General features: G+C 47.7%; 2 protein-coding genes across 2 annotated transcripts; one reads left to right on the forward strand and one right to left on the reverse strand.

Annotated features, from left to right (window-relative positions):
- Positions 1-2,303, forward strand: LOC149343155 (uncharacterized). The gene is made up of 2 exons (XM_089542307.1): positions 1-888; positions 2,280-2,303. Exons 1-2 carry the CDS (start codon positions 1-3, stop codon positions 2,301-2,303), a joined length of 912 nt encoding a protein of 303 aa, XP_089398433.1.
- Positions 2,304-19,600: 17,297 nt separating this feature from the next.
- LOC149343156 (uncharacterized) lies at positions 19,601-22,966 on the reverse strand. The gene is made up of 2 exons (XM_089542308.1): positions 22,133-22,966; positions 19,601-19,645 (listed from the first exon to the last, which is right to left on the reverse strand). The coding sequence occupies exons 1-2, from the start codon at positions 22,964-22,966 to the stop codon at positions 19,601-19,603; spliced, it is 879 nt and encodes a 292-aa protein (XP_089398434.1).
- Between the last annotated feature and the right edge of the window lie 2,731 nt (positions 22,967-25,697).

The following is a 25,697-nucleotide window of genomic DNA, read 5'->3' on the forward strand; positions in this document are numbered from 1 at the left end:
ATGAGGAACGGCCCGTCATCCGACGTCCCACGCATCGTGCCGACTCCAAGCGTCTTCTCCTTCCCGGGCCTTGGTTCATCGGAGCCGGTCGCATCTACGGGCTTCCACCTCGCGTTGTCAGTGCCTCCAGAGCCGCCCCTCACCGAGAGATCTGGGGTGGTAGAGGCCCAAAAGAAGCGCCACTCGCCGTCAGGCTTGCTGCCTCCGGTGCCTCCGCCAACGCCGCAAGCCTCCGCGTGGATCCCAGCCGAACCCTGCGAGTACACGGAAGACGAGTCTCTGCACCTGCTACCCACCATGCCCAGCGAACCGCTCCTCAGGCGGCGCACCACTGGCGAGAAGGGCACCGGTGTCCTGGCCTGCTTGCTTGTCACGCTAGGCATGTGTGCTTTCGCCTGGCTCGTAGCTTCGGGCTCTCTAGCCGAGCAGGCCGGCATTGCTGGCCGGGAGCCGGACAGTGCCATGGACGTGGTCACCGAGCCGCCAGCCGTGCTTCACCTGGAAGAAAACTCTGCGGCCATGCCGTCAGTAGCCATCAAACCAGGCGGCGGAGTCGTCGACGTGATTCGAACGCGGACTGTGAGGGCGACGACACGGGGCAGGGGTGGTCCCACGACGTCACAGGAGGCAACGCAGGATGCAAAGGACGAGATGTCCGGCTACAGCTGGCCCGCCCGCACAGTCGAGGACCTTACACGAGGAAGCACAACGTCAATCACTGGCCACGTGACGCTGGAGGCAGACAAAGCACGAGGGGAAGCGCCTGCGAAGGGCGAGGATAAGTCCGAGACCCGTCCAACGTTTGATGACGGCTTCACAACTCGTGCCAAGCATCCACGGAAACCCTCGCGCAAGTGGAAGCGACGGCACCTCTATCCGAGGCGTCATGTAAGAAAGTAGAGCTTCGATGTCTTCTGTATTTTTAGATGGCTCAAGAGTTGCTTAAAGTTTACGCTACGTTTTGGTACAGCCCTTTCAATATTTGAACAGCATGAAGAGGCGGATTACATGACACAGATGCGGCAAGTTGGTTACAAAAATATGCTTCATGTTTGAAAAAAAAAAATCCTATTTAAAAGGAGATTTGACATTCACGAAAATTTTGTTTATGAAGATATATTTTTGGACTGCATGGTCGTCAAATTTAATTATCTTTGCTAATTTGTTTATCATGAGGCAGAGGAATACGCTGTTCTGTTTATTTGGTCTATATTATACTGACATTGCAAACCTGGAGTCAGCCTTATTATCAGCATTGTGCAATCGATTCCGCAGATTACTTAATTTAAATCCGGCTCGTTGTAGAACATTAACCATGTGGCCTTATGGTACGCATCGGCCTCGCATTCGGGTGGTGCTGGGTTCGGTTCCCTGTGCCGCCGGGTCCACACCAGTTTTCTAATGGGTGCAAGATTTCCCCCGAGCTAGTGACCGGCTTTTCTGGCGTGAAATTCTTGGGAAAAAGCTATTGGGCCAAACCGTTGCGTCACCACAAGGATTAACGGAAATCTGCCTCGTGCAGAAAACCCCATAAGCGGGCTTTACCGCATGAGCCTATTTAAGTTGTTTGGCGGCGGAACGAACCACTGTCCCGTCAACGCAACGGTTTGGCCCAGGACCCTTTTTTTTTTTCAAGCATTTTACCCACAGAAAAGCCCAGCACCGGGCAGGGGGAAATCATGTACCCATTAGAAACCCAGTGGGTGCCTGGCGTTTGTCAATTCGTCCGTTTTACTTCAGTTTCGCAGAACAGGCATGTGCTTCGATAAAGTCGGGAAGCAAGCCGTGTTCTAACCTATTGCTAGGGCCATGATGTCCTGGCAGTATGAAAGTCCTAAACTGGCAAGCATTTAAGCTAAAAACTCGAAAACAGGCCCTATCAAAAACATTCATGCCATACTCTTTTTTTATTTTGAGGAACAAACTGAAATACTATCAATCGTCAAAATTGCACTCAAATGTTCATAATCATACTGCTACAAAAAATACTAAAAAGGTAACAGTATAAAGATGACCACTTGAGTAAATTTGAGTAAGAAATCCGCTTTTGTTCTCCGCAAGCACATCCTTGCGCTTCGAAAAACATCCACGCTACACGAGGTTAGTGGTGCGAACCGGAATGATGAGAGTTGATGAGGGCATGAGGGCTCAGTGCTTCATTTCATCGTTGCTGAATCGTTTGCTCGCTTAGCGCTCGTAGCTGTCCCGGGTCAGCAACCGAGAACCAGCTGTTTTTTCACCTTGATTTTTTTCTTGTCCTTCGGTCATTTTTTGTGCAGATTCACCGAGAATCCAAGGAGTGAGCCCGTGGCGCTGATGCTACGAATCCATTTAGCACCAATAACGACCGCATATCTCATCTAGAACTTCACGGGAATAAATGCACTTATTTCTGTTCTTCTATGTAATGAGCGTTTCTTAACTCATTAGATTCAGTAAAGACCATGAAATAAACACATCGGACATCCAGATATTAGTTCCAAGAGCTGTATTTTGAGATAATCCTTGCTAATCAGTTTATCTCAATTCCTGCTTCAGGCAAGATCTTTATCAAACCCAATTCAGCGAAAAGTGCGAAAGTGCAAAGATCGGATACGACTGCATGGCGTCGAGATCTTGCCTTGACTATGATGTCGCAGTTCTTGAAGTCAAAAGTTATGAAATAGGATACCATCAGCAGGTAAGGTAACAGGAAAGAAATCAGAAGACATCACTGAGAGACAGGCAGAGTATTCCGACACCGACCATTCCGTTGTGCTGGAATGCTTCTGCTACAAGTCTGAACAAATGACCCTGCGGTAACCATCTCACAATATAGAAAGAAAAGGAGGGAGAGTTTATTGGAAAAGATCACACAACCATAATTTCGAACAGGATAACTGCTGCGTGCCAGAAACATTACTATGATTAAGCGTTAAAATAATGCCTAGGTACTTCTGGCACAGAGCGCATTACTGTATTACCTATAACAGAGCTTGATATTGCGCATGAGTGGCATCGGTGATAAGCAACTAACAAAGTTCTGTTAACGTTTAAGTACAAGAACCATGTTTTACATCATTTTTCTATGGCGCGTAACTCATTTTGAATAATGAGGACATATAATGCCAAGGCACTTCTGATACAGAGGGTATTACTGTGTTACCTGCAAGAGAGCTTGATGTTGCGTATGAGTGGCGTCGGTGAAAAGTAACTAACAAGTTCTGCTAATGTTTAAGTACATTAAGTAACGTTTAAGTACACCCAAACCACGCCGCAGAGAAGGGAGGAAGGTGGTAGTGAAAAAAGAATGTAATGATTGGTAAATTGTTTTTTTTTTTTTTGAGAAAGGAAGTCGCAGTATCTGTCTCACATGAAGGTAATGAAAATTGGAATCGAGGAAAGGAAATGACACAGTAACTGTCTCACATATCTCGGTGGAGACCCGCAGCCCCCGATTGCAGGTAGCCGGTTGGAATGCCTGCCGCAAGCTAGGCCCGAACTTAACAAGTTTATGCTGCACGAAACGCTGAATCGGTTTCGTTTGGTTTGGTTTATGGGGGTTTAACGTCCCAAAGCGACTCAGGCTATGAGGGGCGCTGTAGTGAAGGGCTCAAGAAATTTCGATTCCCTGGGGTTCAATAACGTGCACTGACATCGCACAATACACAGGCCTCTAGCATTTCGCCTGCATCGAAATTCGACCACTGCGGCAGGGATCGAACCCACGTCTTTCGGGTCAGCAGTCAAGCGCCATAACCACTAAGCCACCGCGACGGTTAAACGCTGAATCGTATGACACCATCCGGAACATTCTGCGGCAAATGGTTGGCATGATAATTTATTTCCGACGCGCGGTGCCGACTACTGCGACGTCCGCCGACGGCTTTTCGACCGGACGAGCTTTACACGCTGTCGCGTATTAAGGCCGCTTAAGCTGCGCACCGCACGGGCGGCATGCACAGTGTGTGCTGCACGCAGTACTTGGCTAACTGTGTATACTGGTGGCCAATCGCAAGCAGACGCTTTGCTTTGGCAAGTGTAGCATGACTGTTCAAGCACCTAAACCTTTTCATAACGTTTCGAAGCGCCATTTAAAGAATCTGGCTTTTTTAGTACGTGCGTAATTGATATGAGCGGGAACTATGGCCAGGATTCTGGTTCATGCGCCCCTAGTTCACAAATCTGCCACCACGCGCCGCATGAAGTTGAGCTCCTCCTTCTCCTCTTACATTCCTCCTTCCTGGGTTGGGGGAGAGATGCCTTCACCTTCCCGCATTCTCCACTTTGTGTGCGCTCCCCTCACGTGAACCCAGCTTTTCGGGGCCCCGGCAGAGATTCCCTTTATTCTTTTGTCACCCAGCGTATTCAAGGCGCGCTGATTGTGTCGCTCCCCTACTCGCTCCCTTCTTTGCTGGGGTGAAAGAAAAGAAGCCGGACCGTGGCTAGTGCGGTGTACGCATGCCAACTTCGTCAAAAAATTTGGGGGCGGTTTAGCCCTGCTAACTACGAAATATTTTTCGAAAGCAAGTTTTTTATGTGGTCCCGACGCGCTCGCTCGTGAGCGAGCGCGTCGAGACCGGCCGTGCTATGCTTTGGTTGTTTGCTTTGAGAGGTTGAGTCGTGCCACATGAATGCGTACTTTAATCAAAAGTGCTCCCATCGCAGTGAGGCTATACCATGGGCTGCTGCATAAATTGTGACAAGAAAGCGCGCCCGGGGTGGATAGAGGAGATTACAAGGACTATTTTGCGCGATAGGTACATTTTTTATTAAGCGCGTACAGTGACCACATGGGCATAAGTGACACTGATATTGCGTACGCATTAACAATACGAAAGCAATGAAACTTCCAGGGACACTCGTTCAAGCAGTGAAATGCGTAATTCCCGACGCTCATACTTAGAGCTCACTCACGAATACTTGTATGTGGCTCTTACTCTGTGCATTAAACATATTAAAATCGTGTATTAATCACTGCATTTCAACACTCATGTTATTGGCCTCGATAGCAGTCAGCTCTTCGAAACTTCTGTCGATGTGGTGCAAATGCAGTACGAATGCGTTGAGTGAGCAAGTGCTGCAATATAATAAGCGGCAACACCTGATGCTGCGCTTCATGCTTGTTTCACTGACTCATTGTGCGCGGTACGTGATTTATCCAATGTAACAATTAGTAGTGTGGTAGTTCACATTTTTTCTAGGTTGGTAAAGTGTCTCCGATGATTATTCGTTCACCGTCGATAAGGGCTTTACCACTGCTGCAAGCGATGCTAGTTTTGGAAAATATTCAAGTGGTGTACGCAAACTATGAAGAGCTAAAGAAGACTTCATAGACCGGCATGCTGGGAACTATTCCGAAGCGTTTCCCGTCTGTTCGGCAAGAAACTACGCCTTTACCCAGAGCAGCACTCAAGAGTCAAACCTTAGTTAAATGTTGTTGATTATGATTTAAATTTCTTGAGAAATGAAGAGAAGTTATTTTAGATAACACGACGTTTAAAAGCTGACTGGGTTTCTCAAGCGCGGCGGCTTGGCGCTACACCCAGCCCGCTTGTGCAGTGGGCCACGCGCGCGATTCATTAGCGAGAGGACGCTACGTGCGCGCGGCCCTGAATATGCAGTGAATTTACACGTCACGGATGCGAATACGTGCAACAATACCTAGGCGCGCGCACGCGAGTGGCGCGAACATATAGTTTTTTTTTTTGCATTTTGCATATGTTGTGCAAAGCTACCCCTGCCTTTTTTCTCTGTCGCTTCGCTACGTACTTCTCGCTATCCTCTCCCTTTGCCTTTAATTCCACCGGCGCAGCTCCAATGTTTGAGGTCATCATCATCATCATCAGCCTGACTACACCCACTGCAGGACAAAGGTATTAGATAGCAATCACCGCGGCCGGCAACATTTTTAATTTCGTTATTGTATTTTTGTCAGTTGTTGTTGCCTCTGGCAACAACAACTGACAAAAATACTGCAGGGGAGTTGCAGGGGAGTTGCAGGGGACTGCAGGGGAGTTGCAGGTTCTTTTTAAGCCCACAAACGCGGGTTAAGCACAGGGAGCTATTTCAAGGGAACGATTAACATTCCCCCGCGACTTTTAAATCAGCCAGGGCAGCAGGTTGGGCATGTTGGTTATTCATTTGCATTTGTGATGGAACAGCGCAAAAACCGGTGTTCCGGTGTTTTACTCTGTTCCATCACACACACAAAAAAATAGACCTCTCCCGGCCTACGTCATCAACGCACGTGTTTCTGGTCCGATGGGCAAAACATGCGCCGTACCAGGTGGGAGAAGAAAGGCTGACAGGCGTTTCGAATCAGGGAACAAAGCTGGTGGGGCAGTGCTCGGCACCTGAAAAACCGGTTCAGAACCGAAAGTCGACGATTTTGCCCATCGGGGCACACCTTTTTGACGTCACACTGTTTACATCAGGGAGAGGTCTATTAACTGTGCCATGACTTAGGGCCGTTTCACATGCATGCGATTCTCGCCTGCGACGCTGTGACTGGGGAGGGCCGTCGGTCCAGCCGCAGACGGCCTGCGACCAAGTTCCGTCCGGTTGGAATTCAGTCGCAGCGTCGGTGTGTTCGCTCTGCGACTGACCAATGGGCAGCGCGGAGAGGGCGCGTGTCACGTGGGAGCTGTTGCCGCGGCCACGGCCGGTCTCGAGGCGCGCGTGTAGCCGCGGCAACAGCTCCCACGTGACATCACGTCACGCGCCGTCTCGGCATGGGGTCACGTGGGAGCTGTTCCCGCGGCGTAATCAAAACTGTTTATTCTAATCACAACATACGAAATATTGCCTTGCATCTAAAAACACGCTGGTCATAACATCGTCAACACATTCCGTGCAGCCTTTCTGTCGAGTTTAATCGTGGGTTGCCTATGCAAACATCGACCAACCTTGCGTGTCCCTCCGACCGAATTCGCTGGGTACGCGTTGCATGTGAAAGCACTGTGCGAAAATCGCACTGCGGCGTCACCGACTAGGCTGACTATTTTCTTTCTGCGCAAGTCTGGCTCGGACTCGAGCACAATGGTTCTGTTGGAAGTCAGTCCTGTTGACAGACGCCTCGAAGGGCTAGGCCACCGCGCTTCGCTCTACGTTCATTTGTTTGACGTAAGCATTGTGCTGCTTCACCTTACCCCCATATTTCACAGCCTACGACACCAAGCACTTGAAGCAAGGTATTACATACCACGCCTTAGGCCTTTTCTTTAGGATGACTGTCTTTGGGACGGTGGAGGAGGCGTCCGATAATGGTGACCGGCTTGTGTGTAGTTTACATCCCTTCCTTTTTGAGAATACTGGCCAAGGTTTCGCTGACTTCGTCTTAATCAAAACTTGCTTGCATTTCACTGTACCCTTCGGACATGACTTTTTGGCAGTGTCCTACAAAGGCTACAAGAACAAGACGCACTGTTCGCAACATCAAACCCTACTGAAAAAAAGGTCTATGATGCAATAACCTCATAGAGGCTTCATCATAGAATATCGTGCAATTTTTATGACATATCATACAATTTGTATGATATTCTGTGGCATCTCTATGATGACTGTGTGATTTTACAGAAATGTATGTCATTTCTATGATAATTTTCTATGATTTGTATGATAAGTATATGATATTTGTATGACAAACTGTATGAGTTTATTGCAACATACAACTTTTTCCAGCAGGGAACTGATGAAGAAGAGGGAGGTGTAGTACCATGAAGGGCGAAGGATGATGTGACTCATGTGAGCTGTTGCATAGGTAGGGAGAAATTGGTGTTATTTTTTAAGAGCGGTTATTTTGCAACGGGGGATCGGTCGTGGGTGGTAAGGGGGCGGGAGAGAAAATGACAGTAGGGGGGCCTCCTGTTGTGCCTTTGCCTGCCTTTCTTTTTCCCCCTTTTACTTTTCCTCGAGTCGTAGAGCGCAGACCGTGGTTGCCTCTGGAGTGCGCTGTTTTTCTGCTCCCTACAGTGAAACAGGACTGAATCGGCGCCTCTCCGAAAACGGCCCGGAAAGGTCTCATACATGAACGCACTCTTGTCTCTAGGCTGTCATAAAAAAAAAAAAATCTTACAACCCGTAATGTGTCAGTCCTGGCGAAGGGTCACTCCATGCGCGAAAGAAATCTCCCAAAAATGACATCAGAGCTTTTGCAGAGGATCAGTTACATTCTTTAATGCCTTCCACCAGCTTTGTTATAAGCAGAGCGCGTGGTCATGGCGTGGTACGAAGAGTTGCACAAAAATAAATTTCGGACGATTTAGCGCGGTTACTCCACATGCGCAGGTGCGCCCGCACTCCGGTTTTCACTGAGGTTGCGGTGTTCGGATCCATTGCGCACGGATGCTGTTGAAGAAATGATATCCAAAACACAGCGCAAGAGACTGGTAGTTTAGGATTCGGGATGCTCGGTTGCGGCGATGTAGTTGTCTAAAATTGATCTGTTCGCGCTGGCCCGGGTTCGAAACCCACTCGCGGCCGTAAAACATTTTCGATTATTTTATTTCAGGTGAAGCAGGCTTCAGACATACAGACAGACCACGTCGAAATCGAGAATTCAAGCCTTAGTGCCGCACCAAAAAATGCGACCCCGTCAGCTGGCTGTTGTTTTACCAGTTTGTGGAGGTGGCGGTTGATAAAAAAACGGCCGCTCGATGGAACCGCAACACCGAGTGGCCGTGGTTCTCGTCTGCTCACTTACTGAAAAATACGGCATGCTGAAAGGCTTTTCCTAGAGCCTTTACTTCGTTCCTTCTCATTAAACGTGCGTGCACTGTGTTATTATGGCTTGTGTGCAGTATCAAATAAAACAAACCATTGTGAACGGGCGAGACCTTTCAGCGGCCACGTAATTGGTGAAAGCTTCAAAAACCGCGTGTTCTCGCCTTGTGTGGCTAGAAACCAATCGAATGTAGCAAACTTTCCGTTTCTCCAGAGATCATCTGGCGACGACAAAGCGTCGAGGCTCCAATGTCACTATATCAAAAACAAAAAGAAAACGCTCAGAGTAGAACACAAAAATCACAGGACGTGATTAACACTGTAGAACGCGAGATTTCAGGTGATGAAATTCGTATTTCTTATTGGCATTTATTTTCATATTGCTTTCAATACGCATGGCCTCACTATTCTTTCACTCGTGATGTAACTGTGCTCGTACCTCTCAGACGTCAACGCCAACACCGACGATGCACAACCAAGAAACATGCCCTCAACAGCTGTCGATGTTAATACGTCGCAGAGCGTGCACTGAGAATGCAGACAACGAAGGCAGCTCCGTGGAAGATACCCGCTTTCACTGTGGGTCGCTTGGCGGCCTTGATGTCCGCTGACGCACCCTAGCATACTCTCGACGTGCCGGCATTCATTGTGTCTGAAGTAAATGGACAACTTGCAGAATTGCAGGAAAGCTTATTTACATGAAGGTCTCTTCAAACCAAGAACCCTCGTTCACAGACCGCGTTTCCACTTCCTGCTCGGCTGGCTCAAGGGGTTAGCGCGAAGGGGGATGAGTCAGTAGCCCTCAATTGTATCGTTCTTGGAAGAACGTGAGGGGGGCTGCTCCCTAATATGCCGGAACCTGAAGCCTCGACGCACGCCTCCAGCCATCGAGATAGTGTAAAAAGAAGTTGCCGAAAGGTTACCATGATGCGTTCTCTTGACAAGTACCTGTCCCGACCCGCTCCTCACATCCTTTCCACAACTTCTGTCTTATATTGAAAACGGGACATCTCCCCCCTCATTTTTCGAACGAGAATGTTCGGTTGAAAAATTGTTGAGGGCACTCGATATGCTGAAAGTGTGCTCCAAGGGCCCTTCTTTGGCGTACGCGCTCAAGGTGGGCGCTCTTGGAATGCCACAGAACCGGTATAAGCATGCGCACTATAGGAGACGTCACCGGACCACCACCGGAACGCACGGGCGCTCGCGCACGCGTAGGAAGCGGGGTGCGGTTTACGACATTCGGAGGACAGCGGGGCTCTCGGCGACTCTTTTCTTTATGGCTTGAAGCTCTATCAGGTTCCCAGAACTTTTCGCGGTTCGAGTTGCCCTTCAGAACACCCAACCTCTTTTCTTCACGGCTCGAAATTACTTCCGTCGGCTTCAGAGGGGGAGCCAGCCAGCACCAAGAACATGGAGGTGCATGCCCTTTTTCGGCGCCCGTTCGGCGTACGCCGTCGCTGTACTGCTTGCAGCATCGGTTCATGTTTGGTAAACTTCGGTATGCCGGGCACTCGGGCAAGTGGTTTGTCAGCGGAACGTTTTATCATATCCGTTCTAGAAGCCGCGCAGCAGCTGCGTGAAAGTGTGGAAGTTAAGCTGAAAACGATCTGGCTCCCGTGAGAAAGTCGGAAAGAGGAAAACATATTGCGTTAGAGCTGCGCTGGCTGGACTGTACAGAACAAAGACCCACACGTACTGGTAGTACACGAATAAGTGTAGGCCGGTTTTTTGAAGTGAGCGTAGTTCTAACATTGCAATCGCACGAACTAACCCTGTTACAAGTAGAGATGCCGTGTTTTCGGTATCCGTTAAACTCCGTTAAATTCCGAAAAATGACCCTCGCGGCATTTTGATATAAATGCTGGAAAACCAATAAACACTGATTTTCAGCCGTCCTTGAAGAAAAGAATGCCAGTTTCAAGTGAAGAAATGTACTCTACTTTTTTTTTCTCTAGTTCACCCGGAACACAGCCGCACTGAACTGTCCTTGGTACCATTCCTTTCAATCGAAACCAAATTCTGTTGTCGCGTTCCTTTGTCTTCTCTTTACCAGCGTGACGGTTTTCAAGTGTGTAGGTCAGGCATAAGTTTCCTGTAACAAGGAACGCAACAGGACACGAGAGTACCCAGGACAAGCTCCCCACCCGACAAAATCTTCTGCTCTTTCCGCTCAGCAGTGCTTACAGGCTCCAGGGGAATACGGCGGGATTTTCACATTGCCTGCACGTCTCTCTCATTGCCAGTTTGGCAACTTGCCACTGTGGTTCCCCTGAGAGCTGGTACTTTTTTTTTAGCGTTCATTCATGTTCTTGGTTTCTGGAGAACAATCAAACAAAAGGTGAAAAGCTCGAGAGCGTGCTAGCAGTACTCGCTATCCCCGAAGACATGACTGTATATATAGTTTTTGTGAAGTGTAATCACGTGGTATAGAACATCGAAGCAATAAACACAACAATAAAATCATTGGAATCAGAGGAGGCACTTGTCTGCCGCGTGTACTCAATCCTGGTTCATCTAGCCTGCACCTTCACTGGTCAATACCTTCCTGAATGGTCAGCGTTTGGTGCGAAGACCGATATATTCGCTACTCGAGAAGCTATGAAGTCCGCGAGAAATATATACGCAGCTTCCGCGAAAACTCACTTGATAGCGATGACTTATGGCATCAAGTGCAAGTTGTGGACCCGTCCATAGAGCAGGAATTGATGACAAAGAAGTCTTTAATGGATTATTTTAGCCTGCTGTGAGCTCTGCAGACCACCCGTTTTTGAAAGAAGGATCTCAGAATAATCGCTGTTCAAAATTACATCTGCTGACGTTTGCTTTCACAGCTTATGGAGAGCGCGCTGTAAAGTACGGCCGGTCTTGTTAAAACCATCTCTTGATTTTCTTGCCGTCCCCCCGTCAAGCGCAAATGTAAAACGTGTGCTTTCTGACCGCATTCCTCCGATGGCTGACAAATCTCTCAATGTACGTGTCCATTTTTTTTTCACTACGTGTAAATATAACATTTTATACTCTTTAAAGCCTTATAGTTCCATTACGAGAAAATCCGGCGCCGTGCGTTCGTCGTTCCAAGTATTTGCGTGTGTATGTACTACATACACTGCAGACAATCCAAGCGATGCCATCACTGGCAAAGGCTCAATGCGGTGGCAATATTCCCAACTACATTCGCGCCAAAATTTTGAATAACCTTATGTCGTGCAGCGTTCCGTTGCTGTCATAGCATTTCTCTTTTATTTTTACTCGTTTGGGCATTAATTCATTGGGTAGGGTGTTTGGTATGTGTTTAATAAAAAAATTCAGGTGCGTTATATTTTCTCCAGTAACTATACAGCCGCTTTACAACACCTATCCCGATAAACGCCGGTTTCTCTCTGGCATTGAAAGTAGAAAGCGAAAATCATCGAACCAAAGAGAAAAAATAAACACCATATAACCCCCAAATGGAAAAAAAAGAAATACTGAAAACACGGAACCCTAGGTTTTTTAGTGAAACGCCTTAGCAACGAAATAAAGCACCCAAGCGCTTTCCAAGAGGCGCCATATGGTGCGTGTGTCATTATTCCAGAGGACGAGGCAAGCACAAGGGCCCCTGCCTCATTCCAGATAGAGGCAATTGCAGGCCAAATCTATTCAGGGTGTTCCACGCAACTTGAACCAAAGATTACAAAAAAAAAAAGGGTTGCTGCGTAGCTAGGTGAAACCAACGACATGTTGTTGCTCACTGTGTGGCGCTCCTCAGAGTATTTCTTATTTTCGCTTAATTAGTTACTTATTTAAGATCAATTATACATAATTTTAACGTTTACTGTAAGGGAACGTGCATTTTGTTAAGTTGTACAGGGGCGTTACGAAAGAACCGATCCAGTTTTTTGTAGCAACTTAAGTGGCCCTTTTTTTCGAGTTTTCATGGAATGCTCGCTAAATATGAAAAAGAAAAAACACTTCATTGCGCTCTCGCGCTACTGCATTGTAGCGCTGCCAAGCGCGTTCTGAATGAAGCGTGCGCGCTCACCTTCTGGAAGTGAGCAGTCGACGCCGCTCTTAGCATAATCTTGAAAGTGCGATCAGCACATTCTTCCAGCATGGAAAGCGCACGGCGTGATCTGCCAATTGCGATAGGGCTTTTATGAGACATCGCGCAGGCAAACCAAAAAATGAAGTAAGCATAGGCCCTAAGCAAAACTCTGTGCGTCAGCTTTTCTTCAGAGCAAAAGCCCCTTTACCATGGCAAGGCGGACCGTCCCAGGGGGAGAAGCTGGGTGCAGCGCTAAAGTCTCCTATTCCACGCTTTATGCTCATGTACACTAGGCTTGTGTCTTAAGGTGTTCGTGCTGTAACTGAGATTGAAGCTTATGACACATGTTTCTTGTTAGCCGATATGACAATGCCCCGGCTGATTCTGAAACCGTTTCTGGCGTGCAGAAACTAGTTTCAGACAAAAAAAAATTGAGCTAAAAATTACTTTCGTAACACAAAAAACAATTAGCGTTATGTAGGACGTTTACTAAACGCAATAACGAGGCTACCTCAATTTCTGGCTCCTCAACGCAAATGTATTTTTTCGTGGCTGTTTGTTCAGTTCACTCTCCATCTAACCACTGTCCAGGCTCGTGAGCTTATCTCGTCCTATCTATGCCCATTTACCTCATCCTTCACAGTTTAGATACCTTCCCGACCATGTTGTTAATGATAGCAACTGTCAGGCTTTTAGGGCTCCGCTCTCTGATTATCGCAGCAAAATCTTGTCCCGTTGTCTCGAAAAAGTTCTGTGCCGCTTATGGGACGTTTAGTCAGGTCTTATGTGATGTGTATACTTGCAGTAATTTTTGACAAATCATCGCTCGAAGTCGCACGAAGAAGGCACAGAGCCCTGTTAGCCGCGACCCGACTTTTCCTTTTCTTGCACGCCAACAAAGGGAGCACGGAGGGCAGCCGCACAGCCAGCCCGCCTTGAACACGCTGGGTGAGAAAAGAAAAAATAAACGCAATACGGCTGGTTTTGTTGACACACAGGCTGAGGACACGTGGTTTCCGAAGCTTCCACCAATTACGTGGCCGCAGAAAGGTCTTGCTCCCCATGGCAGTGGAACAACAGCGACCTGATGCGATCAAAGTTTTTTTTTTTTACACGGTCGAGGCTTCTTAGTGTTCGCCTAGGTCCGTCTTTATGTCTGGAGTTTTCTTGACCTTAAAGGTACCCTGCGACGTAGATAAAGCATGGGGTCTTTATTCTTTGTATGCAGAGTAAGGGACATTGTGAGTCTTGAACGCGCAATGAGATCACCGAAATCATAATATTTGATATTTTAATCTTCGCCAGAAATGCTTGCTTCGAGCCGATGGCGTCGCAACGCGGCGGCCATTTGTGGCAGCGGAAATGAGGTGGCATCCAGATAGGGCGCTGCCGTTCTCATTGGTTGGGCGTCCAGTTTGCATATTGTTCCTTTATACTTGCGAAATAGATCCAAAATATTATGTCTCTGAGTACTAAAAGCTTTTTGGATGCCACAAAAACTGGAAAGAAGCAGGGAAAGCGAACGAAAACTAACAAGAATACAGCTAGGGGCGACACTTTCCATTCCGCTTCAAACCTTCGTGGCGGCCAGCGCTGTTCAAAAAACGTTGGCTCAAACCAGGAAGCGCGCGCGTCGAGACCGGCCGTGACCATACCAAGACGGCAGCGAAAAAAAAGCCAGTCGACACACCTTGCCCAAAATTGTGAAGAGAAAGGCCGGACAGGAGACGGTAGTCGAGTTTGGGGGGGAGGGGGCTACTGCCGACAGACTTCCAGTCCGACTAAAAAAGAAACTTCGGGGAGCTTCCTTTGTTATTAGCCACCCCTGCCCTGACTACGGTGCCGCGTATACGAGGGGGGAGGGGGGGGGGGGGGGGGGGGGGAGACGCCGTCAAAATGCGCGGCTGTCTACAGCCCCGACAAAGCAACAACTGCATGCACGCTTCCGCTGCGTGTGCGCTAGGCGCGGTTCTGATTGGTAGCGCCCAATCTCGGCACTGGGTGAGTTAAATGGGCAAGTGGAATGCGTTTTCGCCTGAGCTTTTCATTTTGAATTTTCAGAGTGGAATAACTTTCGTTTGCGTGTTCCGATTTCAATAATTCTTTTTGCTCTGGTCTCTGGAAAGCATGGCGAATCTATTTATAGATAGATAGATAGATAGATAGATCTTTATTTCAGACAACAAGGTCTCGGATACAGGGGCAAAAGGCAGATGCACTCTGCCTGACGGGGCCCAAGCACCCGACACAATGCTCACGGCAAGCGGCAAAAGAAGCAAGAGCTTCATACACTCTCATTAGAAAAAACAACACATAATTATACAAGGTAAAAGTAGGAGGAAGGTGCATACATTTAATGATATTTAATGCATTTAATGATATTAACTGGTACTGAGGAAATCATCGCGGTGCCCCTTTAAATAAAATTAACTAAAAGAAAATACCTTACGGACTGAGTGGGTTGCGAATCCGGACGGCGCGATTAGATTAGTTTTGCTGGCCACTGCATCAGACCACTACATCACTGCCTTTTGTTCTATGTACATGAACCATGTTCAAACCATATGGAAAGCAGTAGCAGATCGACATGACACGTAATACGACACACCTCAGCAGCACAGCACTCGCTCTTACATCACCGCAGCCGAACATCCCGTGTCCTAAACTACCCGTCTCTCGCGCTGTGCTTTGGGCATCTTCTGCATCAACTTGCAGCCGTGATCAGTGGATTCGAATATCGAAACCGCAGTGCTAACACACCTAATTCGCATTTGCTGTAGCCACGACAAATGGACCAAAATTTATTTTTGTGCCACTCTTTGTGCCGTGCACTGCTCTCTTCACAAAGCTGGTGGCAGTCCTGCGTAACCAGGACGTCAGAGAATGCAACTGATTCTCTCCAAAAACTCTGATGGGATTTTTGGGAAATGTTTGACCGCATCAGTCAGGAGTGGCACATTAGCAGCTGTAAGGGTTTTTTTTTTTTTTTTTTTTTTACGTGAGCCGGCAAGGATGCGTTCATGCATGAGACCTTTCAGGACCGGTTTGGCAGACACGCCAGCTTTGTCGTTCTTCAGCGTCGGAAGTAAAAAAAACAGCGCACTTTAGAAGAAAGCTCGGCCTGCGGTCCACGGCTCGAGGAAAAGTAAAAGGGGAAAAGGAGAAAGGCACACAGAAAGGTACAGCAGCAGACAGCGCCCTCTCCCTACTGCCCTTTGCTCTCTCCTCCCCCTTACCCCCGCCACCGGTCACCTACGTACCTCTTGAAAATAACGCCCTTTTCTCCCTGTGTTCGTCATCCATTTAATTTTGCGAATCATGTGTCGCGTTGTCATAGCCTTTCTGAGAGGAACATATTGTCAAAGAGTTGTGTCGGAAGGGTAGCTTGAAATTCAAGCAAGTTTAGGTTGAAAGCGATGCCCACTCCCGCTTTGAGCATGCGGTTCGCGGGCGGTTCGGTTGTTCGATTCCCAGTGCCCCCGGGTACCTATCGCTTTCCAATGCATACAAATTTTTTCGTGGTTTCTCTGAGGTGAATTGACTCGAAAAATGTCTTTCACCAAACCTTATGTAGAAGAAAACACTGTTCCATGGCGCTCTTTGGTGCAAGGCGGCCCTTGCACCATTAAAACTTGTCAACAAAAGAAAACATCCTTATGAAAAAAAAAAACGCAACGAAAACAATTCTACGCGTAGGCTAAGTACACGCCAGGAGTAAAAACGCGTATGCAATCTGTACGTAAAAGGCGTCAGCAAAACCTTGGCCAGCATTCGCTGAAAGGAAGCGGTGGAAACTGGGTACCAGCCGGACATCATTATCAGGCGCCTCCTCCCCTGTCCCGAAGACCCGTCGTCCTACAGAAAAGATGCAAGGCGTGGTACGCAAAAACCCTGCTCGAGTGCATGATGTCGAGAGCGGCGTTTACTTGAAGGGGTTTAGTTGAGGAATTCAGTTGAAAGCCGGTTACTGGTTTCATATAAACACCGCACAGTCGGTTCCGGGAGTCGAGGAAGTGAGTCCAGTCAACTCCGCTGCAGGGGGGGGGGGGGGGGGGGGGGGGGTTGACTCGCTGAATCCCAACGTAAGATAGCACGTAAACCGGATAGAGACGAAGAGTCGAGTTAGCGGGAGTGGAGAGCATAAATTACGATCCTGTTTTTACGCTTGCGCCATCGCGCCTGCGAGACAGCGGTGCCGTGCCGCAATCTTGGAGGCTGCCACTGCCCTCACCCGCTGCGCTGCTCGACGCTTGGTATCGCTGCAGTTGAACCGGTCTCGACTCGCTAAAATCTAGTTCATGTAAACACGCAATCGTCGAGTCGGGCTGACCTTACACAACTTGACCCCCCGATTCGATCTACCGCAGTCCGGTTCATGTAAACGAGGCTTAGGCTGGGGACACCAACAATATGACGGAAAGAGTGAAGCAGCACAAAGCTTATGTCAAGCAAATGAACAGAAGCGCAGTGGCCGTACTTCCCAGCCATGCCACCACAGGGGTGACTTTGACGGCACTATTGTGGTGGAAACCGAACCAAACTGCGCAGAAGCCTTCTACTTGAGTTATGACGGAGGAGAATGTTGAATGTTTTCTGGGAACCACTCCTTTTTCCTACATCCACGGTTTAAGCTTCGTGACCCTGCGGTCGACCTTATGTGGGCTTAAAAAAGGCTCCGCAACGCGCCCGCAGTCGCACCTTCAAGAAGTAGTAGTAATCGTTTACTGACAAAAAAAATACAAAAAGGAAGCACGACAGCTGCAGCCGGTGGAATTCACAGAATTCAGAGCCGGGGAAGTCACAGGGAGAGGATAGCGAGGAAAAGTACGGAGGAAAGCGACCGGCAGAAAAGACGGGGAAGCTTTGTACACAATTCACAAAATGCAAAAAAGTATCAAGTTCGCGCCGCTCGCAAGCTAGTGCGTAAGCATTATTGTACACATTTACAACGCGCGTAAATTAACTGCATATTCTAGGCCGCGTGCACGTAGCGTCCTGTCGCTACTGGACAGCGCGAGCGGCGCATTGCGCAAGTGGCCCGGGTGGAGCGCCCAGCTGCCGCCTTAAAGCAGAAACAGAGCCGGCTTTGAAACGTCGTGTTATCCTTCAAGAACTTATTTGGCTGGCGTTTACTTCTCAAATAAATGCAAATTATAGTCATAAAATTTTAATTGGATTTGCCTCTGGGTTGCAGCTTTGGGAAAAGGCGTAGCTTCCTGCACAGCAAATGGCGGATTTGTCAGAATAGCTCACAACATGCCGTTCTGTGAACTCTTCGTTATCGCTTCATAGTTTGCACACACTTTTGACATCAACGCGGAAATTAGCAGCGATTACGGCAATGGCAAAGCCCTTAGCTACGGAGAATGATCGAATAACTAGAGGCACTTTAACAACCTAGAAGAAATGCTGTGAATTACCACACTACGAATTGTTACACTGGACAAATTGCCTAATGAGGTAGTGAAACAGGCACGAAACGGAGCACCAGGTTTCTTGCATAGAATCCTGCAGTACTTGCAACGTACAAGCTTATGGGCGTCTATATATGTACAGATGACAGGAGTACAGCAAGAAGCCAAACGAATTCGGCTTGATTGGGCTTGTACCCTTACAGAAATAGCTTTATATTCAATAAAGAGATTACAGAGGTACACTGATTTCAACGCATCCCTGCTGCATTTTGACCGCATCGCCTAAACTTTCGAAGAGCTGAACGCTATTGAGCTTTAAGATGTAGCGATTAATGCGCTAATACCTAAGTTTCGTGGCTTTGTATAGTTAATGCGCACGCATTTCCACTATCACTCATCCTCAAGTAGCCACTGTATGCGTTTGCAATAGTAAATGTGTCTGTAAAGCTCCGGAGTTTGCTTATAATCCTCTATAATACCCATACATGGCGAGCACTTTCTTGTAGCGGCCCATGTTTGTGTGCCTACATCCGATGGGGACACTTTTAATAAAAGCGCGCATTCACAAGGCATGACTTGATCTCCTTAAAGCAAGCAAAAAAAGCGTAGACGTGCGCCTAGCCAAACGCACCAAGAGAGGGCGCCACACGTTTCTTGCCGATGCTGAGGATGCATGATGAATAGAAAAATAGCCAGGGAAAAATTCTGCCTCTTTCAAATGTAAAATACTTTACATCAATTAAAAGATGGGACATTTCGCTACCTAAAGCTCCTAGAGCAGTCCGATATATTGTAAATCATGGCAGCGGTGAGTGATCAAGTGAGGACAAGTGGGGTTTTTTTCGCGACCTCGTCATAGGCATCATGTGACCATATCTCATCGCGCAGGGTAAACGCAATATTTAAGCCACAGTCATGAAACTTTACTAAAAGAAACTTTATGAGGTATTTAACCCCTCAGGGTCAGAGCTCGCTTGTAACTGTTATGCGTGATGAGATATTGATTTTTTATTTTTCATCGCCATTCAGTTACGCGCCGCCGCGCCGCCGGCTGTCGCAAGATGGCGCGACCGGTTTTCCGAGGCGCATGGGCCGGAATCCTGGGGAATTGAGGCTGAGGTATACCGCAGTGCGTATAGGCAGAGACAACATTTGCAATGTACGTATTTGTTCGACCTGGCGTGCAATTGACCATTGCAGTCATATGTAAAGGCGTATTGACTTCCGTGATGGCTGCGCAGTTTATGACAACCTCTTATTTCAGAACGTCCCGCCAACGGAATAACGATATATGTGCATATGTGCTGAACGAATATTTTTTACTTTGAGTGGTTAGCTCCAAACGTATTTCTTCAAAAGGACTGAAAGAGGTGATTTCGGAAAAGAAGATCCCGAAACCGGCACCCCGCATGTTCTTTCTTCAGTCCACAGCGTCTTCATAAGGCTGCTGCACAGCCTAGTCTTCAATGGAATCTTCGGGTGTAACTGCATGTTGAAGAACCTGAAAAACGAATGCCACATAAATAAAGCCACACTGCTTGAATGCATTGTCATTTGTAAATTCATGTAAAACGTAAGTCCCTATTAAGCATGGAGACTAACTTCCTATGGTCCATGCTTGAAACTTACAAATAAAACAGCCCATGTCACGTGATACACGCGTGAATTATTCCGAACAACTGAGTGGTATTTTCTGTGTGAGTCTCCAAAAAATGGGCGTATGTGTGGATAAAGCAGTCTACAATATGACGAACATTGCAAAGAATGCAATTCTCGGTGACACGTCACCGGTGATGCAGGCCAATTACACAAAACAAAAATAACAGCTCCGTGATTTTTACTTCACTTTCACTGAAGAGAAGGCAGTAGCTACGTATTGCCTATCGGGAAGCGCAGCGCTAGCTGCGCAGAAAAAAAAAACGTCGTAAATCAACCATTGATTAGCTAGAAAGAAGCCTATTGCATCTGGTCACAATGTAAACACGTGATTGCGGGGTTTATGTTACTGACGCCAAAAGGTATTTCGTCGGCTTCAGCAAATCGTTACTTTCCTGACGCAGCGTTGCAGACTATAATGCCTGTCTATTATACAGCTGTCAAGGTAAAAACTTTCCTGGTGAAGAAAAATCTATAGCGCTGAAAGGAGCGGAAACAAAGAAGAAGCTTTTCCTTTCGTTTGGTGCCCTGCCATTGGTCACTGCTCCCGCGGACGTAGCCTGTGGGGAGTGACGTCGGACTGGTCGTGTCAGGACCACAAACATGATGCCAATTATTTGCATAAACGCTGCCCACGCTCATGCAGCACTGGAACACCAGCTCAAACACTGACAAATTCATATATATATATATATATAGAGAGAGAGAGAGAGCACGAAGAGCGTTCGACATATGCTTCCCGAGCTTCATCGGTCGCACTTCCGCCTTGAGAGAAAAACTTTGCTGTGGTTGTTCGACGCATTTGTGAAGCATGCTCACTGTCACACAGCCGGATTGGATACGGCAGAGGCCGCGGGGTGGGCGGTTACGGCACCGGCCTCGGATTGGCGGCGGCTGTGATCGGTCGTTTGCTTCCCCACCTCCAGTTGGTTACGTCACGATTAACGTTATTCACGGCCAAAGGGAATGAAAAGAAAATGAAGGGTATATATTGAATAAAGCCCCACTTGAGTTCATCGTCTCCACCATGCGCATTTTAATAAATTCTTTAGGCCCTGAGGGAAAAATTAAATCCGAAGCCCTTAGAGTAACAGCGCCGAAAGAGATTTTTACGTTCACCTGAAGCCCATGAACTTTTGTTGCCAAGTGCACCTGCCAGCGACTTTTTTCACGCCATGAGACAGCTTAGACGAGTATGGGGACATTCAAGGCCCAAACTGGTCCTCCCTACTCTGGTCGAAACACCTTCAAAGCCTTACCTTTAAGCCATTGCCTAAGTTCCCGTAGAGCGATACGTTTAATTGGGAGTGGTATCCCCCTGAGCTCACTTTTTTTTTACCTGGCTATGCATACGCAATAGTACAATGGTGGCATGACCCACTGAGGGCCTATCTTATACACAAGAGACACAATCGCCCTTCATGAGGACGCTTTTGGTTGAGGAGCTAAAACTCAGCACTGCTTTTGAGCATAGGGAGCATAGGTCCGATTCCGCATATACGGGCATGTGGGCAGAACTTAGGCGACACCGAAGGAGTACTTGGGAGGGAAGGATCTCTAATGCTAACAAATTGTACCTTTAAAGGTTGGTTAAGCGTTTTCTGATAGTTAAAGAAAAAACAAGCGTCTGTGTCTACGCAGTGATACGCAAAGAGGACCCTATTCCGCTGAATGGCTCCATCAACGCCGTCGCGTCATGGAGTTTTTTTTAGAATGGGAAGCGTCAGACCGCCAGGCATCCGTTCCCTCACCAATCACTGGACTGTATTCAAAATGCACAACGACTGTTGATGTGTGTGGTATGAAGGCGTATACTACAGACTGATCCTCTTGCAACATAATAGTGTAAGAATCTTTGGCTGCTGCATGCCCAGACATTCTGAACAATCACATTTTTCAACGAGAAATAATTGTGAATCAAATTTTTCTAACTTGTATGTTTTCGTTACAAAAATCGATAGATCCGCGGATCTTACATCGGGAGGCTATCAGTTTTTGCTACTATAACGTTTTTGCTACCGTCAAAAGCGTTCCCGATTGCTTTTCCATGGAGGTCTTAACTACGTGGCGCGAGAGGTGGAGAAACTTTGAAAGAAAGATTTTTTTACGCATGCGAAGAATACCTTCTATATTTCTATAACATTACCTTATAAAATTCCATGTTGTCTCAAAACTAAAACTGACCTCTAATAATCCCGGACTTAAGTCGGACTTATCCACACAAGCCGTCGAAAATCCCGTTCTTTGAGCACTATATATGTTTGCCGTCGACATAAATGCTCTCCCACACGCTGAACTCATAGCAATGTTGTTCTTTCGCAAGTACCCTTACCCGCCGAAGTCGCTTGTGAAGGCGCTTGGTTGAACCACTCCGCGTCGGACGACGGCCCGCTTTGTTTCGAGGCAGGCGGCGCCCCCGGCGAACGCGCCTCTCGGGGCGCGCCACTGTGGTGTCTTCAACCTCCGTTGTCCACGCTGCAGTCAGGTCACCGATGTACTCGCCATCGGCCTCAACAGACCACTGCCTGTCATCATCGTTGTCGACGGGCCGACCCTCACGGACTGCCGTTGCGATGTCGACGTCGTCCGGTGTTGGTGAAGTGCGCCTGCTTTTAAGTGGCTGCCTGGGTATTACCGTGATTTTCCAATCTTCCGCCCGCATTCTCTCACGACCGCTCACGCCCTGCGCTGACGGCACCCCTGCTCTGTTTCCCAAGTGAAGGCTGGCGTCTGCGTCGTCCACCGCGTCGATATCGTAATCCTGCAGTTCACCCTGAACCGCCGACGCCGCCCAGATCGCCAGTCCTATGAAGACGCACATGGCCAACATGGCGACCAACACGGCCGCATTGTCAATGCCCAGGCCCTGAAGACCCTTGATAAGAGGGACGCTCGAAGGCCTCCGAGCACGCTCGTCTTCGTAGTAAGCGGCGGTCGACGACGACATCGGTGGTGTCCCCTGTGATTCCGTGGATGCCGACACCCATTCCATACCGGAGTGGTAGCCCTCGAACGGCACCTCCAGGGGCGAGGCCAGCTCAGCTGTGGAAGCCGCGTTGAAGTGAGCCGGCTCCGGCGAGTCGTAACCCCCGTGGTCCGAGTAGAAAAAGCCGCGAGGGTAAAGAGCCTGGTTGTGGACGTACCGCAGATTTTTGTCGTTGTCCATGGTGAGCGGCGCAAAGCAGGGGAGCTATCTGCTTCTTCGTCGATGTGAGTCACGTGATGGTAAATTTCGCGGGAAGGCATGATGATGATGATGATGATGTCCTCGGGCTGAATGGCACATACCCACGGCGGGGGATTGGCCAGGGTGCATAGCGGATACACACGCACTCGTGTACAGGGAATGGAGTATAATTAAATCTAAAATTTTGGGACGCAGAGCTAGAATTTGTACAAAACAAAAAATACGGAGAAAGAAAAGTTGTGAATTCACATTCTAGCAGAGGAATCTACCAGATGAAATTATATAATCGTGAATAGAATCGAACACTGGTTTTAGGGCATATCCCTTGGCGCTTGCCCCGAAAAATAAGAGAATCGGAATAGATAGAGGAAGCCCAAGCCGAGCGAGGGGGATCTCCAAGTAAATTCTACGGAGAGCAGCGAGCATCCGGCAGGAGAGGAAAAAATGTTCTATCGACTCAATTTCGCCACAAGACTCACAAAGGTTGGATATCGAAAGCCCCGATCGGCATAAATAAAGATTTAGCCGCGGTATCCTGCAGCGCAAAAGGGTCATGGACACCTCACATTGCCTCGAACTGCACATCCGCACACTCCAAGGAAATGCCAGGTGTTGAAAATCCGCTGCAGCGAGGAGAGGCTCATGGCTCAAGGTGTTGAAACGCTGGAATCGCTGAAAGCGTGCTAGAGTCAAGTGAACAGTATTTGGGACGAAAGGGACAATAGGACCATCAAGGGCAGACTTTGCTAAAAAATCTGCCCTCTCATTAGAAACAATGCCACAGTGCCCAGGGACCCAGTGAAAGCGAACTTCTGAAACATGTGGAGGAATAAAATATTGAAGGGAACGGCTCATAGGAGTACCACTCGAGGTTTCGAGCGCTGCCAAAACAGAAAGGTTGTCTGAGAGTATAATAACCCGAGTGATACTGCAGGGAATCCTTATTAAGGCCAACTCAATAGCCAGAAACTCAGCTACAAAAATAGGGGTATAGGCAGGGGCCCGAAATGAGTAGCTCCAATCAAGAGCCCTTGAGTAAATACCAATAGCGGCCTTTTCATTTTGCTGGGAGGCATCTGTATAGACGGCAATATGGTTAGGAAAATTGTCTAGGTACTCCTCTATGAGCCCATTTAACATATTGGCAGGCAGGTTCTTAGCATTCCTTGGGAGGGTGTTATCAAAGAAGACTGCCGTGTCAGCCCGCCTGTGGTTGACTAGTACTAAAGATCTACCAGTTCTCATCTGCTTTGTTTTTGTCTTTTTTAATGATACGTGACAGTAGAATTTGCTGTTTGGCTTGTAAATACAGAGAGATAAATGAAGAAAAATTGAAAAGGGAAACGATATCTGATTTGAAACTGCTAACAGAACGTGCACAGCATATTCTTATTCTAAAGGGGAAAAATAAAGAAAGGGTGTGGAAAGAAACAATAGAAAATGAGGTCCACGATGCGGCGCACTTAGGCTGAAATAGAGAGGAATGGTGTTCAATGGTCGCCGCGCATCACTGGCGGCAGCTATATTTTTTTTTTAATTTGGGATAATAATGAGGATTGGAAATTACCTGCAGCAAATTTACATGCACCTCACATAATTTAATGCCCTTCACGAAAAAAAGAAAGAATCAGTTTGCAGCTGCGAGACTCCAGCAGAAGCACATGAAGGCAGTCAGGTGAAGGAGCGTAAACAGCGTTTGATGACAAGTAACATCCTTAGCTGGCAACTCTTCTATAAAGCCAATCGCTTTATTCAAGAGTGAAAATGAAGTGCCCGAAAATTTTGGTAGCTGGATTTCTAGCTGCGTTGACTGCAGCTATAGACACCCCAGAAGAGGTTAGAATGGAAGAAGACGGAGGAGGTGGGCGAGTCGACGGGACTCGAGAAAACAAAGTATTGCAGATTTGCGTAAGTAGCAAGCCATGCTAGATACGAGGATTCAGAACGCAGTCAGAAAAAGAAGTTTCGGGCACTTGTAATCAGGGTTTTTGGATTTTGCGAACTATGTGGGCTCTGGTAAAGCGAAGTGGCCGGAGACGCGTTAATTGTTGGAATTAAATTTTGGGCTGTCGGCATGACGTTTTGCGATTGTGCGTTTTAATGGGCTGATATTATCTGATATTTAGAGCTCATTTCCTGCTATCCCTGTCTGGGCAGTCACCTCCAGCATTGGGAATAAGACGGGGCGAGAGAATGCACAGCCGCGTCTGAGTTTCTGTGCGGTCGGAGGGATGTGACGAACGTTGAAGGGAGCGAAACGCCGCCTGTATATATGACGAAGTGTGTGACGAAGTGTATGAACTGTGTATGACGATGTGGCTCTGATGAGGACATTACGGTATGAATAATGGCCATAGAAGAGACAATACAAATGTCATACGTCAAACTCAAGTCCACAGCTAAGCGTAGTGGGGGACAATTTGCACTGCAAAGGGGGATGAAGGTGACGATGATGATATCAACAGACTAAACAAAAAAAAATGAAGGGGGCGATCAGACAACCGATGAAAAAATTCTCTTAATGCAATTGGATTCAGTCTCGATGTATTCTTTGATGTTTTTACTATAATGAATCGTTTTACTCTAAGCCGAGGCTTCACACATGCAACAGAATATATTTTTCTGGCGGTTTCAAGTGGATGGAGGTAACTCGTCGGGTAGGTAGCGGGTGACCATTTTGAAGAGTGAAGGTTCGCGGGTGACTGCTTTT

This window comes from Amblyomma mixtum, chromosome 5 (assembly GCF_055824585.1).
Source record: "Amblyomma mixtum isolate Tamu chromosome 5, ASM5582458v1, whole genome shotgun sequence".
NCBI lineage: Eukaryota > Metazoa > Arthropoda > Arachnida > Ixodida > Ixodidae > Amblyomma > Amblyomma mixtum.